The sequence below is a fragment of the Diadema antillarum genome, unplaced genomic scaffold (genome assembly GCF_040938485.1).
Source record: "Diadema antillarum isolate AM-2024a unplaced genomic scaffold, OU_Dant_1.0 scf00000208, whole genome shotgun sequence".
NCBI lineage: Eukaryota > Metazoa > Echinodermata > Echinoidea > Diadematoida > Diadematidae > Diadema > Diadema antillarum.
Window position 1 is genome coordinate 1,340,738 of NW_027271097.1, and position 21,436 is coordinate 1,362,173.

The 21,436-nt window shown below is 38.3% G+C and overlaps 1 protein-coding gene across 1 annotated transcript; it reads left to right on the forward strand.

The window, feature by feature from the left end:
• The first annotated feature begins 13,456 nt into the window (after nucleotides 1-13,456).
• LOC139724231 (uncharacterized) lies at nucleotides 13,457-14,767 on the forward strand. The gene has a single exon (XM_071635375.1). The coding sequence runs from the start codon at nucleotides 13,457-13,459 to the stop codon at nucleotides 14,765-14,767; it is 1,311 nt and encodes a 436-aa protein (XP_071491476.1).
• The last annotated feature ends 6,669 nt before the right edge of the window (nucleotides 14,768-21,436 follow it).

Sequence of the window (21,436 nt, forward strand, 5' to 3'; positions counted from 1 at the left end):
GCTATAGTAGTCTTCTCATCCAGACTTGATTGAGCAGAAACTTCAAAAATTCATAACTTTTGAACGGATTGTCCGATTTTCCTCAAACTCTCACTGATGTGTTCTACTAATATTGCTGCATTCATTCAACCCACATGTCTATGAAGGTGAACTTGTCCTTTAATGACACCTGTTGGAACTGAAGTTTAGCCACACGTAACGATTAGTAACAGTATATTAGTTCAAGTGATATTAAACTTGAAGACCAAGATGAATGACGTAAGACTACTGTATTAAACTTCTGCATGAACAGCCAAAAAGAAGTGCATTTATCATTAGGAGTATACATGTACTACTTGTCAAGTGACTTCAAGCCCCTGGGAGCCGGGGGTGCTGGGGGTGCTGCAGCACCCCTGACTTTTTGAGCAGGGGGGCATAGCACCCCTGTGAAAAATAAAAGTTGGGGGTGCTTCTGCACCCCCAACTTATATCTTTTTACAGGGAAATTTGCTTCTTTTTTTTTATAGAAAATTGTCCAAATATCCCACCCAAAGTGTGCATCAGATTGCTGAATTTCACTTCTGAAAATGCGAAATCCCCATAGCGTGGGAGGGGTATCCCCCTCCCACGCAGAACAAGCTTAAAGTGCAGACAGCACTATTAAAGCATTTCCATTGTCCCTGGATATTTTGCTTTTCCTACTTTTCTATTGATTTTTTTTTAAATATGCTATACCTGAAGGGCTCACTAGATTGCTGAATTTCAAATCTAAAAATGCAGAAGTTCCCTCATTAGGGGGAGGGTACCCCCTTCAGGAGAGCATCGATGGAGGGGGCAGCATATCATGTTGACCCCCCCCCCCCCCAGTAATTTCCAAGATGTGGATTTTTTTTTTATTCGACACTGTCCCAATCTTCATACAACCTGTGCACCTGTCAATTCTGAAATGCGAAATCTCCCTTGTATTGGAGGGAAATACCCCCTCTCACGATATTTTCCTTTCTATTCTAGAGTAATGCAAAAGCTCCCTCGTATGCAAGGGTGCGGGGTAGTTGCCATGATATTACCCCCCTCCAATAATGATTTTCGGGATGTCGGAGATTTTCTTGTTTTTTGTGATGGAAAACTGTCCAAATATTTTACCGAAACTGTGCACGGCATTGTTGCAGTTCAATTCTAAAAAATGGGTTTATACCCCTTCCACATCGTCCCCCTTTGGTCCTTTCCCATAAGATTGGCATATCTCCGAATGATTTCTTTCATCAAAAGATCTCTCATTTCTGTTCAAAAAATGCAAGATAAATTTGTCTCGTGTGGGAATATAATATCCTCCTTTCATTTAGGCCCTAACCATTTCCCCGCTTAGTTCCCCTCCATACGTTCCATAGACGTAGTAGTAGTACACTTCTTGGATTGATTATTTCCCTACTTCCACCAAAAAAAATGTGTTTGCGAGACAATGTCAATTGGATTCTAAAAATAACACAGTTTCCTCATACCAAATAGCATTAATCCTGGAATAAAAATATTGGGTGGGAGCTATGCAAAGCTTTGCCCCCACCCTCCCAATCCCCCCCCCCCCCCAAAAAAAAAAAAAATTCCCACGATGTGGAATTTTTAATTTTTTAAAAAAATAGAAACTGTCCAGATATTTCACCAAAAGTGCACAAGATCGTTTAATTTCAATTCTGAAAATGGAAAATGACCCTGGGAGGGATACCCCCTCCCCCCCCCCCTTTATAGGCCAACTTCCATCCACTTAGTAGACTTTTGAGATCGACACTTTTTGAATATTTCATCAAAAAGTGCCCCCCAGATCTGTCACTTCAATTTAAACAAATCCAAAAGTTCCAAAATGTGGGAAGGGGATATTCTCTTTCAGTTTACCCTTATTCCCCTGCTACATTTAGTGGGCCTGTATGCTTCTTTGTTTGACAGTTTTTGCAATACTCCATCATAAATGACTGTTGTGTAGAGACAAAATATTTTCATTTCAATCCTTAAAATACAAAGGCTCTCTCGAATGGGAGGGGTTAGGGGATGGGGGACGACCCCTTCTAAAATCCTCCACCTTGCTGTATTAGCCTCCACCCCTTGCATTGATTATAGCTACATTACATTACATATTAAATCAAAAATATGCGCCAGAAATTCCACATCTTTGAATCACAGTCAAAAAGATGCAAAAGCTCTCTCTTGTAGGAAGGGGATACATCCTCCCACATCCTTCCCCCGCTTGGTCTCCCTCCATAGATGTCTTAATACACTTGTCTAATACAAACTCCAGGATATTCCACCAAGATTTTGCATCAGATCATTAAACATTGTACAATGTATATTCCAATTCTAAAAATGCAAAAGCTCCGTCGTTTGGGAGGGGGCTACCCCCTCCCAACCCCGCCTTCTCAACTTCCTTACATTTATCACACAGTGATGATGCATACCTAGAACAAGAGCTGATTATACCCCGATTTAATGGTCATTCACATTTCTGTGAATATTTATCTTTCATACTTTTTTTTTTTATTTCAAAAGTGTGCACCAAATCACTGAATTTCAGGTCTAAATATCCAAAATCTCCCTTGTGTGGGAGGTGGATACCCCCTCCCACACCCTCCCCCTTATGTCCCCTTCCATAGACTTATACAAAGCAAAGACCAACAAACGATTCTCTGATACATATATGGGGATAGTCCATACCATGATTGTGCATCATATCGTTGTAATTAAATTCTACAAATGCAAAAGCTCCGTCGCATGGTAGCCACCTCCCATCCCCTCCTCATCAACTTTCATACAGTTATTTCACAGTGATGACGCACACATGGAACAAGAGTTGATTGTAACCCAATTTATTGGTCATTCACATTTCTGTGAATATTTTATTTTCATACTTTTTAAAAATATTCACCAAAAGTGTGCGTCAGATCCCTGAATTTCAGATATGAAAATTCAGAATCTCTCCAGGGTGGGAGGGGATACCCCTCGCAGTGATGACGCGCACACGGAACAAGAGTTGATTGTAACCCGATTTAATGGTCATTCACATTTCTGTGAATATTTTTTAAAATACTTTTTAAGAAATTTCACCAAAAGTGTGCACCAGTTCGCTGAATTTCAGGAATGAAAATTCAAAATCTCTCCAGTGTGGGAGGGGGATACCCCCTCCCACACCCTCCCCCGTAGGTCCCCTTCCATGGACTTATACAAAGTGAAGACACACACAAGAATCAAGAGGTGGGGCGTTCAGCAATTCATCCATGAACATAGTCCACGAGTATTCACTTTTTTTTTCTTTGATTGAAGAATTTCAAAATTTACCACATAAAGTGTGTTCAATTTCAATAAGAGTGCAAAAGTTTCCTTGTGTGGTAGACACCTAGATGGCTTTCTCACCCTCGTTTCGATGTCCCCATCCCCTCCCTTCACCTCCCCTGCCCCCCCCCCCCCAATATACTAAAACGCTGCTAATATGGTCCGGCAACCGGGGTGGGTCAGGGGTTCAGCACCCCTGTGGAAAAAGTGTCTTTTCACCGTATGATCACTCTGATTTCAGTTGCGATCCATCGCGTACCAAGAAATACTTATTTCGACACAATATACGATATACAATCATTACCTAATTTTCATAGACTATCCGGCCACATTGTACATCGACTAAACGACCATAGTTTTTGATCGCACATGGAAGCTCGTATTTGTAGTTTCATTTAAAATGTATGTGCTTCCACGTAATCTTTATTGTTAAAACTTCATGCAGCTGAGAAGCCATGTTTTTTTTTCAACTCTTAATTCCCTCATTATGTCTTTGATGATCCTGGGCCCTGTTTCCATAAAGCTGTTCGTAAAGTTACGCACGAATCTACGAACGACTTAAATATGCAAGCCAAGTGGGTATCCTAATCATTGTTAATTTCAATAGCTAAAGTTGAAATTTGCAGATGATAATGATGAATTCTTTAGTTGAAAGTGTATTTTTGCCCCAATGCAGATGAAATATTGACATACAGTCGTACTTTGTTAAAACGTAAGGGGGAAAAAATGGGCACACATATTGGCACTTCATATTCCAGTCGTTCGTAAAGTCATGCGTAACTCTACGAACAGCTGTATGAAACAGGGCCCAAGATTTACAAAGTCTGAGATTTAAACCCTAGTAGGCCTATATATCTGTGCCCTTTGCTTTTAAAGCTAGCTTACTCGGTGTCATCAACTTTTAAAGGGAAGGTAAACTCTAAAAGCAATGTGGATTGAGTGAAAGCAGCATTATTAATAGAACACATCAGTGAAAGTTTGGGGAAAATCGGACAATCAATGTAAAAGTTATGAATTTTTAAAGTTTTGGTGTTGGAACCGCTGGATGAGGAGACTACTAGAGGTTATGACGTATGAGAGGACAACAATACAAAGAAAATATAAAGGAAATTCAACAAAAATTCATTTTTCTAGCATTATGAAAGAGCACTTGACCAACCGCTTTCAGAAAGCAGGGGGAATAATTGTTACCCTTAACATATGTCAGTATCAAGTTGACGGAATTTGTAATTTTCATGAAAAATGGATTTTTGTAGAATTTTCTTTATATTTTCTTTGTATTGTTGTCCACTCATACGTCATAACTTCTAGTAGTCTCCTCATCCAGCTGTTCCAACACCAAAACTTTAAAAATTCATAACTTTTGCATCGATTGTCAGATTTTCTTCAAACTTTCACTGATGCGTTCTACTAATGTTGCTGCTTTCACTCAATCCACATTGATTTTAGGGTTTATCTTCCCTTTAAGGTTTTTACTTCTTTTTAAATGAGGAGACAGTCGAGAATTCTGACAGTCCCAACACTGCAACAGCCATACATTTAGAAACTTTTATCTTATTTGCTCCCAGAGTTATAAGTTAATCTCTCATTTTATTAGGCTAATAGTTTCATATAGAGAGTTCGCTCACTGAACAAAACAAACAAACAAACAGAGATAACACATTGCAGAACGTGGTGCTTATCCCTCAGGAGCAGAACATTATCAATCTGAGTGAAGTATGGCGAAGTGGACCTGTTTACAAATTTAAGTGGGGTATAACCTTACATGCTAGAGGGCCCCTGGAAATTATTGTTTTCAAGGGTTTTGTTGTTGTTGACCTTTATTTTCTTTCTTTCAAATCCCCTGCCTCTATTAACTTGCCAAAGGCGTTCCAGCCGATGCAAAACGTTTGCTCAATTGAGTATGGTCATTTATCGTTCGACATTCGTTTTCGATGAATTGCCCCGAAACGCAGACTACTCGCCGATGGACAGTAAATATAATGAAGCCGTGCTCGGTTTCCAGGGCAACGCGTGAGTGACGTCATCTCATTACGTCACGACTGGAGTGACCTCAAGAAGAGAGGACAGCGCCGTTTAGTAAACCAATAGACCGAAAGGAGAAGACAAGGGGAAAAAACTCAAGGGACTCATTTTTCACCCGATATGGAATATCAACCCCATCCCTCGTGGGGACGGAATTCATATCTTTAACGATGAAAGACGAAGACTGGGGAAGATGGTGTCGACATTAGATTTAGATTCAGTCTACAGATGCTTCTCTCACATAAAACTATTTTTGTCCTTATTCTTTCCCCAAAGACAGATCTACACACAATCTTGTAGACGAAAAAATGACAGTAGAAGTAGCTTATAGCATTAATAAAGGTTTGTTGTTGTTGTTGTTGTTGTTTTAATTAAATCTGTGATAATGGCGATGATGATGATTATTATACTAGTAGTAGTGACAAGAAAGATAATAATCAGAAACATAATAATTATTAAACATAATCATAACCATATACTGACGGCATATTGTAATTTCCCTATTGAAATTTTCTCTGTGTTGACACTGACTATACTACCATTATGATTATGCCAACCGCAGCATTGCCAAGTGGGCTTTATATATCATTACAACCATTTTCACACCTAGGTTAAAATGAGGAACGTTGTGGGTTAAAGCCGTGAGGTCTCCAGAATCCTCTGGACAGAGATTTCGTCCGAACGATGTACGAGCCCGGGCAGAGTTTGACCTCAGGATATAATGTTGCACTGTCCAAAGTAGCCTAATCCGCAGCGTTTCGATATTCCGTAACCAGTAACGTAAAAATAAGCGGCTGCGAATTGCGGTAAGCGTCCTTGCATGCCATATTCATATTTCATGACGTTAATTTGCCAGTAAATTTTGAGTCATTCGCATTTATTCCCAGAAAATGCCTGTTACCCGTTTCCGTTGTATGATTGATGCGTGAGATTATGTCAAGCAAATATTAATGACACCGCTGCAAAAATTGTAACTTATGAAATACTATAATTTCCTTTCTCCCTTATATTTCTCTTTCTCTTTTTTCCCTTATACTGAAAAGCTTGCCAATGAGTAGGTAGTCACTTTAAGTGTAGCAATGAATGTATAGTTTTTCCTTCCTTTCTTGATTTCTTTCTTTCTTTATGTTGTTTTTTAATAGACAAACACCTCTTCACTGTTGATTGGAGGGATCTTGAGTGAGAGTATCATAGGGTAACTACAGGTTAACAAAATCTGACAGTTTTTACTCTGATTTAGGCTTCGTGTATCCTTTTTTCTTCAGAATATTGATTTTCAAAAAAAAAAAGAGAGAAAAAGATACCCACGCCTAAAGCTGGAACCCAGCCATGTTCAACAGTCAAGAATCTGAGCCTTTCGGAAAAACAGTAGCAGATGGAAAACTAACCCTCTATTTCATGGGAGCACCCCGCCCTTATTTCATCTTATTCTATTTTTTTTTAGCACGGATTCGTAATTAGGTCTGATATCTTCCGTAAACCGACATGTTCATGAAAATGTCCAGTGTCCATGACGGAGATTAATATACTTTCGTTTTCACTTTTCTCTGACTGTTGAACGCGAATTTCAAATGTTATCAGGTCTTTGAGGAGAGGATGTTCCATGGCCACCATGAATATAATCACTCAATAATTATCATCAACCACACGAGTGAGCCCGTGTTGCTGAGCAATGATGATAATGATAATAATCATGTATGTATGTATATATATGTATATATATATATATATATATATATATATATATATATAGATATATACATATATATATATATATATATATATATATATATATATATATATATATATATATTATGTATGTATGTATGTATGTATGTTTAAACGTATGTGTGTAGGACTATATCTATCTATCTATCTATCTATCTATCCATCCATCCATCTATCTATGTATCTATCTATCCACTTATCTATTCCAAACATTGTATTAGCTCCGCGTATTGGCAGTACTAGAAATAACAATAATAACGTCTGTGCCTTGATTTTGATTTAGCACTTTCATCCCTGACGAAGGGGGAGGCCCCCGAAAATTCGGATTTTGAATTAAGATCAAGGCAATTGGCATTTAATGCATTCCTCTATTGTGACATTTTTATTGCTATTTCTACTTATCTATGATATGTATGTATATGCATAATATAAGTATATCATATTTTCCCCTTGTATGAAGGGTGTGGATGTTTTTTCGCAGGTGAGGGCTGCCAGCTGCCAAGCCGATACACGAACTGAAGTCCACGAACGTACGCCGATGGTAACGTGATAACAACATTGCACCTTCGCCGAAACAATTCAATTCTAATGTGTCACTTTCTTAAGAAGGAGAGGCAAACATTGCTGATGAAAAGACAGAGAGAGAGAGAGAGAGAGAGAGAGAGAGAGAGAGAGAGAGACAGAGACAGACAGACAGACAGACAGACAGACAGACAGACAGAGATTGGCAATTGAGGAACATGGAAGAGAAGCACAGATAAAAAGAGGGAGGGAGAGAGAGTGAGGGATACATCTTTATGTTCGAATTCAACACTTCGATGGTTAAAAGATCGCATCTTATTGCACTCATTCGCAGTCTGGAGGCAGTTTCCCTTTTGCAGATCTGGCGTCAGGGAATCGTTTTCACACTCTTGAGAATCAATGATATAGCTTTTTTGAGACATTTACCTCTCTTTTTGTGTTCATTCTGGAGGAGTCGATCTGAAATGAGACTAGTTACTTCCCGCGAAGTACCTCCTTCACAGCCACTCACGTAAATTTCATACCAGTTGTCATGGCAACAACGAGACAATGTAACGGCGATTCTTTGTAATCTTCAGTGATGAACGTTGGAAACAGACAAACTGCAGCAATTCCAATGACTCTATAGATAGAAAGGACAAGACGTTACTGAAATCGAATGACCTACTCAGACAAGGGCAACTACATAAGCATTACGTGCGTAGGTCTACATACTGACAGACACACAGACGCTCACGCACACTTTAAACACACCCACACAACACCTATGATGTGATATATAACACAGAGTTATTCAATCACATTTGCAGCTCAACAGAAACGGCACATGCAGCTCTAGCAAATAAAAAGAAATTATATATATATATATATATATATATATATATATATATATATATATATATATATACATATATACAGTTGTTTCATTTAGAATCTGCTTGTGACGGTTATTTTCCGAAAATTCACGAATTGGATACCGTATAGATGGTACACACATGTCATCATTGGGTCGTGTGCAATCTGTGTCACCATCTTCCAGAGATTGTACGCGGAAAACGAATATGAATTATATCTTTCTCTTTATTGTCTTCGTTCTCCCCAAACCATGCAAACTGCGTTGCACTGATGTTTTCATATCATTTTCATGTCATATTTAACGGAAACCAAAACCAAAGAGCAATGTGGATGGAGTGAAAGCAGCAACATTAGTAGAACACATCAGTGAAAGTTTGAGGAAAATCGGACAATCGATGCAAAAGTTATGAATTTTTTACGTTTTGGTATTGCAATGACTGGATAAGGAGACTAGTAGAGTTTATGACGTTATCTGTGGACAACAATATTAAGAAAATATAAAGAGAATTCCACACACACAAAAAAAAAATCATTTTTCATGAAAATTACACATTCCATCAACTCGATACTGACATATTATGTTAAGGGTAGTAATTATTCCCCCTGCTTTCTGAAAGCGGTTAGTGAAGTGGTCTTTCATTACGCTAGAAAATCAAAAGCATGTTGAATTTTGTAAATAATTTCTTTACATTATTGCCCACATAATAATGTCATAAACTCAAGTAGTCTCCTTATCCAGTGGTTCCAACACAAAAACTTTTTAAATTCATAACTTTTGCATCGATTGTCCGATTTTCCTCAAACTTTCAGTGATGTGCTCTACTAATGTTGCTGCTTTCACTCAATCCACATTTCTCTTTGGGTTTTGGCTTCCTTTAAATTCTCTTCTCAACACTTCCTTAATTGACAGGGTCATGTTATCGACACAACTTTAATCCAGTTTTTGAACAACAACCAGGTTGCTTGCGAACAGAGCACGTTTGCTCGTCGATTCTGTTTTGTTCTCTTTCTTTACGTGCGGATGAGAAGGAACACATATGGAAGTATATAATGCACATGGTGATGCTAACGATATGTCTTGATTTATTGTGATGCTCATGACTAACAGATCACATGACAAAGAGTTCGATATAGCTGCGGTTCTCAAAACTAAATGGGTCGCTTTTTATAATGACATGCATATCTTCAGTGTGTTCATGTCCGTGTCTTCGAATGTATTTGTGTTCACTTTTCGTAGAGCGCTGTTCAAAGTTATCACCATCAAGAAGGTTCTACCGAAAGTTGTCAAATTTAAATGATTTAAATTCAAATTTAATCAAATTGAGATTATAGATACGGTGAGTAATTAGTCAATTAAGAACAAAAGTATATGGATAAATAGATGAATAATAAAAAACAGAAAAAAAATCATGATGTGAAAACACTATGTAGATGAATAATAAAAAAGAGAAAAAAAATCATGATGTGAAAACACTATGTAGATGAACGTACAAACAAACAAATGAAATAGTTTATTAGATGAAAGAATAGATGTCCATATTGCCGAACAGTCTGAAAAGCTGCACTCACTTCTTCAAAGTTTTTGTCGTGAAGCATCACAAATTCTGACAGAGGAAAGCAAGCAAATAATTGAGCAAAATTAATGTCTGCTCAAAAACATTTCAAGGACTTAGCAGAACGTATGATTGCTCTTTGGTCTTTTAATGTTTAATTCTGTAGAAGGTATGAATTCAAATAAATTCTTTCTGAGTTTCTAATTGTACAGATTTCATTCGTGTGTGATGCGATATATTTTCGATTTATACAATTCAATTCAATTTAGTTAAATTCAATTATATATAATCTAGTGCAGCTCAATTCAATGCAATTCAATCAAATTTAATTCAGTTCAATTCAATTCAAATCAATTTGATTCAGTTCAAATCAATTCAATTCAATTCAATTAAGTTCAATTTAATTCAATGCTCGATTTATTCATTTCACATCACTATCAAGAAAATATGATATGAAGAAAATGTGATATCAAGAAATTCCGTGCTTTGTTAGAAAGAGAATTTGCCTGTTCAATGTCTTACCGTAAATCTTGCCTATAAACTAAATCAGCTGCACTAATCATAGAGGCCAACAATGTTACTGTAAAACGAGGAATTTTCGCGTGCATTTTAATTTCGCGAATTTCGCGAGCGCCAAAATTCACGAAATTAAAATGCACGCGAAAGTTTTTGTCTACACTACATGCATTGAACGCCAGTGGCAATTCGCGAAAATTTCATGCCACGAAAAAGGCTGTCGGCTCCAATTCGCAAAAATTTCATGCCGCGAATTTATCATGTTTTACAGTATGTTTAAGTGTACGCTGATGCGAAAACACAGATCCTGGTGCGGCGAAAGCTGCATCAACACGAAGTCTCATCTCCAAGTGGGCCTGCAAAGGCAGGCTTAACATCGCTTTGTGGCTATTTTCTCACCCGAAGTGGATGGATCAATATGTCCCAGTCACGGACTGGGGGCTTACAGAGATGTAATGCGTGCTGTAAAATACTTTAGGGGGCAAGACTTCCCAAATATTGATCTTCACCGGCCCCCTTTCTCGAGGTGATCGATTGGTTAGAACTGTGGACAAATTCATTTAAAACGGGGTCATTGGTTGAGAAGCAACGGGGTTTTACCTGAAAAAGACTAAGATTTCATTGGATTAGCTAAAAAATGAAAAGATGATGTTTCTACAACTTTGTCATCCCAGCACAAGTTAAATTTTGTGACGTCGGTATTATCATCTTGTGGTTGATTATCCTTGATATGATATTATTGAGACCCCTTTTTTGGTAATGGACTGACCCAAAACTCTCCAGCTATGGCGGAAGAAATAACCATTGAGTATGGACCTGGACCTAATTTTATTATAGCGGTATAGCATGAGCGCAAGGGTCCCAAATGTGTATTGCGTATCCACAACAAAAAACCAACAATAGACATTTCAGTTTTGAATGGCACTTTACCACAAGGTTGTGGCATAGCTAGAGCCCGCTTATCATTTGTGTGATGTCATAACTGCGTGGATAAGAAGTTAAACTTAATATTTCAAGCCATAGATTCCACATTGCTACCATGGTTGCTCCTTACAAAGTCAAGATGCAACCTTACAGGGCAGGATAAAACTCGTGTTTTCCTGAACTTGACTGAAACTTGCTAAGTATAAGAAGAAGTATCTTGTGGGAAAGCAGCCTGCTGTAAGCGGTGAGTACTGTCGGTAGATTAAAGGTAAATTTGACAAATATGTTTGTAAGCATGTATTCTTTATTTCTTTTCTGGGAGTGGATTTACGACAAAATGGCATGTACAGCCAAGCAAAAATGAATATGTAGAAATGGTCACAGCTATATATCAACAAACTGCATTCTAACTGAAAAAACGATGTCGAATGTGTCACCTTTAGGCTTATTGTAAAGTGTTAGTTTTAAGATCCTGGCAAAGACTGTTAGTAGTCAAAATGAGCTTTGGCTTTAAGGAAATACAACATAAAAGTACGCATGGTTCTGGAATCCATGGACATTAGAAAGAGACACTCAGAAATACCATAAGTGTCATCATAAAAAGTAATATGTCTCGAGGGGAAAAAAGATCATTGCCGTACTCATTTCATCATTCTCTGTATAGTGCGATGCTTTTTCTAAATCGAAAGGCAGTTCAAAACACATCACCAGATACATATGAATCTCACCTTTTTAAACATGTCAGTCTATTCATGATTGAGATTGCTTTATAACAACTTTTCACGTATAAACGTATGAAAATCGATAGCAATTGCATTTTCATCCTAATCAATTCAATTCATTTAATTATTTTCATTTTTAACGACACATTTACATAATGCTAACGTAAAATTGCAGGACACAATTGTAACACAGAAAAAAATACTTTGAACTAAAGTACATTTAATAATGTGACTTTTATGATTATACCGAATCAATATTGGTGTAAATGAGGCAGTATTCTATATTGGAATAATTTACATTGATACAGGCATAAATTGAGTATTTCCTTTTTTTAAAGCAAAAATACCTACAGAAACATGTCAGATAAACGCATGCAGAAAGCTGCAAAACTAAGTAGAGTCATATCATTATGTGAATTATTCCTGTTGGTTTTGAACTTCCCTTGACATAACATTGATAGTAACAGTAGAATACCACTTATCACAGCATCTGTTATAACTCTTATGATAGGGAAAGCAGTAACTGTCATTGTTAAGACTGTGGAAGCGGTTATTGGAGGAAGCCGTAATGGTATAGTATACAGGCAAGAATAGTGCCAGCGACATGCAGTGCAGTTAGTATAAAAGAGGATGGAAGAAACTCGGAGAACCGCGATCGCCTATACGTCACCAAAACATGTCACCTCTTACTTTCTTCTTTACTCCACGTATACAATGACGTATTCTATTTGTATGACGTCGCCCTCTCTCCACAATCACACAAACATGCAGTATATCACACGATTACACACATAGACGCTTTGGATAAAAAAAAACCACAAATTCAATATCAGAAAAATGCAAACTACAAAAAAATAATAATAATAACGTCATAACCCCCCCCCCCCCCCCCGCGCGACCACTGGATCATATGTAGGCCTACTACAATGTATTACACCTCTTATGTACAACAACTGGGAGAAGTAAACGTGCGCTATACTTGTATTAGTGAAATTAGTCGCGATTGACGTTATTGCAATACAACAAATTTTCCTTTGCTGTATGAATATCAGGATGTTATTTATCATATTCCGTATCTTAATTTAACTTTTTAGTTCTGTATCTATGCACTTGAAACACCCGTGTGCAGTATGTAAATTTTATTTATCATAAAACAATTCCAGAAAGCGTACATTTATTAAATATTGTCCTTCTTTATTGCATTGCAGCAGTAGGATTGTGAAGCGACTACCGAGCCTGGCAGACTTCGCTGTTATCGTGGAGGATCCAATGAGAAGATTAACGAGGGGAGACCAAGCCTTTCCCTAGTTGATCACCATGCCGGCTCACGGCTGGACGGGGGACGATCCCCCGCTAACCATCCAGGACGTCTACGATTACGTCGACCGCGAGCTGAAGATGATAAAGACAAAGCTGGCCACGAAGATTGAAAAGTTTTTCTACGGTGGCATCGACCCGATCCAATTCCTCATTCACCTCGAGGAGATCTTCAAGAGCAAGCAGAGGGTGAAACGGATCAAGAGCATGATCCCCAGGATCGCCGGCATGCAGGAACTGGACCTCTTCATCCGGACCTGCATGGAGGTGCGACGCCCCGGGGGCGTCCGCGACGCGGGCTTCACCAAAGACATCCAAACATTTGCCACAGCCTTCACCAGGAGCGTGAAGTCACTTGGAGAGCTCCTAGATGAAGTACGTGACTTGTATAGCGTGGTCCAGACGTTTTGCAGGAACTACCAGTCATTAGAGGGTGAGTTCGACCTCAAGTGGGCCCGAACCACCAACATTGAACTGAAGTCGACCCTCGACTCTGTCGACCAATTGCTGGCGGACGCTCACCCTGGTGTCAACATCAAGTTGTTCAGCACGGACAAATTTTCTCTGGAAGTGGCAGAAACGTTGGACTCTAAGCGATTCCCGGTTCTAAGATTATTCCCAGATCTCTTTCAGAAATTCTACTTCGTCTTACATCTTCTCGGCCGATGGCGTGCCAATGATCAGATCTATCTTGAGGATATTCAATTTAGACTGATCAAAACAAAGCGTTTGCAAAGACTCAAACAGGAAGAATACAACACAATCGAGCTTGAGCACGGGAACATTTTGAGTACTATTGTTGAGAAGCGACTACGAGTACGCACGCGAGAGATCCGCGAACGCATGAAACAGCTTGATCAAGAAATCCATAAACTCACTAGCCTCCACCGCGGCATCAGCCAGGAGAAAGTCCACAGCGAGCAGGAGGTTCTAGAGCGAAAACGTGTCCTCTTTGCCAACAAAAACGTGACAGACCTCTCCAAGGACCTTGATAACATTCTAGGGGTGCGCAAGGACGTTGAAATTCTCCACAAGAAGCTGAAGTCATTAAACAAAAGTCTCAAGTTGAACGAGCACGACTTGATTGCCCGCGAAAAGGAAAAAGCTGAGCTGGAGCGGGATTATGAGGACATGCGACAATCGATCAGCCGATCCAACCAGCTGGCTTTTGAGCGATCGGAGCTGTCCAAAGAGATCTCTATCATTAACGAGAAGATCCACGAACTTGAGACCATCTTCTATCGGAAGACCGATCGCCAGAAACTAGAACAAGCTTTTGATGACCTCAGGGGCAATAACGAGCCCAGGTAGAATTCACGCTGAGATGGATGTGGACCCAATGTACGTCTTTCTTCGATATGCTGAACGAGAGATCGGCGATCGTATTTGAATTTATTCTTATTCGGTTTCTAGTTGAAATAGATATACACCTTATTGTTGAAATGACGTATCTTTTAATGTGCAGTTCTATCTAGAATTATGAGCGGTCATTATTCGAATCGTATTTCAGAATTCGATAACTTCTAAATATCCTCTAAATATGTTTGATAAGTCATGATGTCTAAACGAGGAAGCAAACACATACACACACACACACACTAAACACACACCATGTACACACACACACACACACACACACTAAACACACCATGCACACACGCACACACACATACACACTCAAACACAAGAAACACAGCATATAGACAACTGTCAGATACAGGAGAGGACGCAGATTAATGTACAAGTGTATAAGGACAACAGCCATATCTGTGGAAACACGCTCTCTCTCTGAGACTGAAGACCTTTGTTTTTAAAGAAAAAGGCTCCTGAAAACAAAAATGAAATGCATTGTGTCATGGAGAAATAACATCAACCAATCCTATCCATATCTAGATGATTATGTTCACTTTAAACGGCATGAATAATTTTAGTACATGGAGTCCAATGATGGATTTTAAAGTCATGTGACCCAGGAGGCATACTCTATCTTATAGTCCATTATTTAGTAAAATCGATGATGGGTCGCCATAAGTTAGTCAGCAAACTGGCGTGTCCTGCTTCACCCTGAGGTATAGACGTGGAATATACGTTTCTTGCGGCAATTAATGAAAGAAAACTGATTTTTCCCCGAATCTATCCGACACTTGTAGTTTGCTATAGGTCGTCAAATATGCTTATCAGAAAATACGAAGTGGGCGTAGGGTCCCTGGATAGCCTAGAAAATATCTAAGTTTACGATGAGCTTGTTTTGTAAACACAATGTTAGACAATGTTTCAGGAAGAGAGTTGCGTGACAATTTCCTCTTCTTGATCGTGAAATCTTTGAAAAGTCTTCGGCATTGTACACTTAACCTGTATTTTATTTGTTCTGGTTTTTCTTTTTGTCGTAAAAGAGATTAAACGATATTTTTACACAAAGAGAACAATGCAGTCATTCTTGTGTGGTTATTACTCGAACCTTATGAAACTGGCATTGACCGATGTGACATTTTTCCTAATGCTGCAATGCGATTTCTCAAAGAAAACCACGTCATTATAGAAATTTGCAAAACAAGTGTCAAAAAATAGAAATGCAGCCGTCATGAACTGATTACAAGGATTATTTTGTTTGAATGATAATGTGCCTTTCCGATGCATTACAGAGTTGTTGATGTGCTTAAATCTAGAAGATTTTCCAAACGTATTTTTTATCATACAAATCATAACTCTTCCTGATGACGCAGCCCAGAAAGCAAGTGATATCGGTTGTTGGGGGTTATCAAAAGTTGGCGTCTTATTCAATGAGAACTGTTGTGTTACCGTTTGTGCCTATTACGAACTTTAATGTAATGTTATTAATAACATGATAATGATAAAAGTAGAATTAACAGTAATAGTAATGATGACGACGACAATGTTGATGATGATAATAATAATAGTAATAATGATAATCATCATCATCATCATCTTCATCACTTATGACTGTTATAATGATTATTTCCATTATCATCATTATTATTACCAACAAATTTATCATACATATAATGATCATTACATTAGTATCAATAATAACTAAGGACAAATATCTAGTCCTGTTGTTTTGTCTCGTAGTGTTTTTGGGTGTGCGTGCTGTGTCTGGAGGGTGTGTATACATCATATAGTTGAAGCGTTACATAAAAAGTCGAAATCATTTCAAAAGTCCTTGAATACTGATACTCAAGATTCCTAAATACCCACTCGTCAAACATAATCAATTTTCCATAATTCTACTCGTACCTCTAGAGCGAGTGAAGACAGCGACACAGTGAGTATTGAATGTGAAGAGCTGACTGTGTGTGTGTGTGCGTCTGTGTGTGTGTGTTTGTGTGTGTGTGTGTGTGCATTATCCCAATGGTAATCCCAAAGAAGTAGTGTACTTCTGTGTGTTGTTAAAAAGTGCGCACTGTCTTAAAAATGAAGTGTGAATTAATCATTTAATGACAATGTTATTCACGGAAATTATCATTATGCAAGCTTGATTATGAATATCCGTAGAAATCTATAGAACATACATACATAGTGTGTGTGTGTGTGTGTGTGTGTGTGTGTGTGTGTGTGTGTGTGGTCTCTTGCACTTGGTTTAAGTGTGGATGCGTATGTAACATCGACCATTGTGAATCCAAGCATTTGAGGGGAAGGATAATGATAATTCTGCAGAAAAAAAAAACCGGTTCTTATTGAATCTGTATACTCTGTGATGATGAACCTTAATTATCAGAAAAATTTTGCCATTGCTCCTGTGTTTCAGTTGTGTGTGTGTGTGTGTGTGTGTGTGTGTGTGTGTGTGTGTTTGTGGTCTCTCGCATTTGGTTTAAGTGTGGATGCGTATATAACATCGGCCATTGTAAATCCAGTAAAATTTTCATCAACTCACTGTTCATAAAGAAATCGAGAGAAGCAGATTAGAAAGTGCACTAAGAGCAGTGGAATGTAATCCCGCGAAATGCCGTTGCATAGATCACTTCTAATATCTAGATCCACCGCTGAAACTGTCAGTTCTGGTAAAACTCACATTGGTTATCTCATATTATTTCTTCATCACCACTCCTCCACTCCCCCCCCCCCCCGCCGCCCCCCCCCCCCACACACACACACATTCACACATACAAACACGCACACACACACACACACATATATATATACACACACACAGACGCAATAAAAGCTCACAGCTCTATATTGCATCGAATGAGATGCTAAAATCTCAGCATCTTAGAGGCGGATGATCAAGAACTTAATTAGTTAGCTCGCAGACTCTCCCCACGACGCGCTATTCTCGACGAATAAATCAACGAACCACAAATATACCAACTGTTGGCCATTTCGTGGCAACAAAATAATGATTAAAGGCCATGTGAAAAACGGTCATATTTTTATCAATTTAAACCAGATCATGATGAACTTCGGTTCATTTACCCTAGAATTTGTACTAAGATATCGTACCCTCTGAAAGGAATCTTGTGTTCCACCTGGAAGGAGCTATAAGATGCCGTACGCATTCATATTTTACATAAAGATCTCAATTTAGCCTATAGTAAGAAGCTAACTAAATGAAACTTTCAACGCAGCATCAAGTATTGAGCTTTTTTTGATATTTTCATGGATCGGGTTAAGACTCACTGTCCAATCTCTCAGTTCCGTTGTTAAGTTCGTGGACGACTCCTGAGAAACTTTGCATGTCGAGTTTTTTTTCCTCACCTTGGAATAGTTTCGGGGTTTTTAATGTCCTTTTTGGTTTCATCTTGTCATGTTTTATGCTCCACCTAATCAGCGTGCCGGATTGACAGATGTCCTTTCTTCTCTTTTAATCTGCGCCTGATTAAAGGTGAGCCATCAATCTCTCCCACGGTAGGTGCTAACACCTGACAGCGGCAAAGACATTAGTGGCCTCTAACCCGCTACAAACCACGGGAGATAAGCTTTGAAGTATCTCGCACTCGTCGTGCTCGTCTCAGATAGTGATTGCAGTAGTGTTCTGAATTGCAAGTATACAGTCTGCTCAGAAGACCTTTAAAAAAACCGAATGATAGATTAACATTTTACTTTCTATGTTTATCTCCTTGTCACACGGTGACAAATAGTCAAGCGAATCAGTTTGATCATTTCATATTTATGACCAATGATCAAGAACGAAGATTTCATTGTCATGACAATCATTATGGACAAAAAGCATGTAAACGTGTGACCATATTGTACCAGACCAATCTCGAGAAAACGTTTGCAAAATATCTTTCGTGGTACGAGTGGGTAGAGCAACAAATGCAACACAGGCAAACTATGCAACAGAATTTAACCCCAAATATCTTGTTTGTGTAGATGCTTGTACGCATTTGTATTCGTATATATACATATTTTGTTCTAGTCATCAGTATCGCGATGCAAGTTTTAAGTTTGGAATCTTTCTTAAGAAAAAAAAATCGAATTGTTCTGTGGCCGCATTTCAAGTTGAGTGTTTTCTCCGTCGACCCATTGATGATAGAAGGGAAATAAATCTGCAGCCGCTATAAGGTAACTCTTTGATGGTTCCGAAGCACAAGATATCTGAGGGAAATTGCAATCACAGAAGATCCGATGCTCTGAATCGAGAGTGACATGAGACCTAATAAGTATTTGTCTCCAGAGAAGCGGCGTGACAGATTGTCACTTCATCAGCGTCTTTAAACACACTCTTCATTGCAGTGTGTGTTTGTGTAGGTGTGTCTCTTTGCGTACGCGCGCCAGAATGAACGAGAAAGTGATGGAGAATCATCCAAATTGATTTTGAAAAAGAGACAGAATATACACCATATAACCATGTAGACATATAGAGGGAGATTGGAAACATATAACATGACCGAACAGACATATGTGTATATGTGGATAATGATACAACTATCTGAATGGTTTACATCACATCCTCTCTCTCTCCCTCTATTTCTTTCTCTCATTCTTACATATATATATATATATATATATATATATATATATATATATATATAACTTTTATTGGTCTTATATTTTTCTTGAGCTTCTGGCCATTTGGCCTTTGTCAAGAGATCTGAGTGATGCCAGGGAGGTGGTAAATATTGTATTCCCTATAGCTACTGCATAATATATAAAAATAAATGAATATAATCTATGTGCATACAATAACACTAATCTGTGTACATCCACATGCAAATCTATCAGGGTTTTTCGTATTTGACAAAATTAGAAGGCACAGAAATTAATAGTATCAGCGTGCTTCAAGACATAGCAAATTCATTCACAAAATTATGTCTTCATTTAATACAGCGAACGGAATGAAATCACCAATAAAAGTAAAGTCGTAATGAGTAGAATAGGGTAATGAGTTAAAAACATGTGTCACTATCATATCTATATAAACATGATAAATGTATTTATGCATCTGTGCATATGCTTGATATACGGGTTTTCTCTGCTTTTCTGTAGATTCCCCTGCACTTTTCTTAAGTTTACAATTTGAATGTGACTTACTCTGGAATGATGATTTGAATCCATTCCATGTCTTTTAAAGTTCAGTCTGTACACTATGAGTTTTCAAATATTTGTTACTGTTTCTTGATCTGTAGATGTATTTGTTACAAATGTAATTTGTTTAGAAAACTTAATAGATTAAATATATCAACTTAACGAAAGACAAAATTGAATAAAATGAACATACCTTTCAGAAACAGACGTCTTATGTTTAGTTAAATCCAGTTATTTCTGTCGTCTTCGCCTTGCTTCCTCTGTTCTTCGTTCCACTTTTGCACACATTTTATTTACCGAAGCCGCAACTTTTGCGTCTATACCGCTATTGTGAAAGGCCTGGTGAATATGATGACATGATATGATTTTATATACATGATTGCAATATGAATAGTACTTTTTACCGTTTCTTCTGGAAAATTAAACTTGTGAGTCTGAGAGCTAATTGGTTCATGACCATGGCTCCATTCTGAGATCTAGGCCACGCACAAAAGAAGACAATGATTGTTAATCAGTTTGAAAATGAGGAAAGTAGAACAACCTGTGGATATCACTCTGAAGTGACATATCATTTTTATGAATCAACTGTGCCTTCAGCCAGCGGAAACGATCAAGGTCGGGAATTCCTTACAAAAACAGAAGCAGGCTTGCGTAGCACAGTTATGTCATGCTTTAGTCAACATCTTTCTCTGGACGCATGCGAAATAAGGAATGTATTTAAGGTCGTATCAAGAGACGATCAATTTCGAGCGCTGATTGTTTGTGTTTGTTTCGACATTCTCGAGGTAGTCTGGGTAGTCTGATTTCATTATCCACCCGGACAACATCGAATGAAAAGCTGCAGTCAGCGACTGCGCCCGATAACCTTATCAGCTGTCAGCAACGTTTACGCGGGGAGAAGGTGATTGTGATTACGAAGCGGGAGGGGACTGGTTGGTTGTGGCGCCCTTGATTTGTTTCTATTGTTTTTATCACGCTTGGCGTGCTCGGCTGAGGAAGACTTAACTTTATGATCACTTTCTGTTCACTTTGTCTTCAACTAATGAACGCATGGGGTTTATTTTCTCTTTGGCAGAGCCAGACATTCTACACATCATAAACACCGTCATGGTTAGAAAGCGAACCCACTTGGCAATGATCTAATTCAAATGGATGGAGTGATCCAAACTGTGACTCAGATAAGGTCATGTTATGACATGGCTAACACGCACATAATTCGAGACAGCCTGCATGTGATGTGTGAAAATGATTCTGACCGACAGGCTATATCCACTAATATATAAAGCTCTAATTAAGGCTCATTTAATACAACCTATAATACCTCCCTGATAAAGTACGACAGCGGCATTACAAAATATCTGAGTGAGATATTGTTCTTTTCAAAACAATTATCTTTGCGCCTCGTACCTACACTTTAAACGATAAAAAAAAAATGATTCGACGTTATGTAATAGGGATATCCTTAAGTTGATGTTACTTGCTTCACGACCA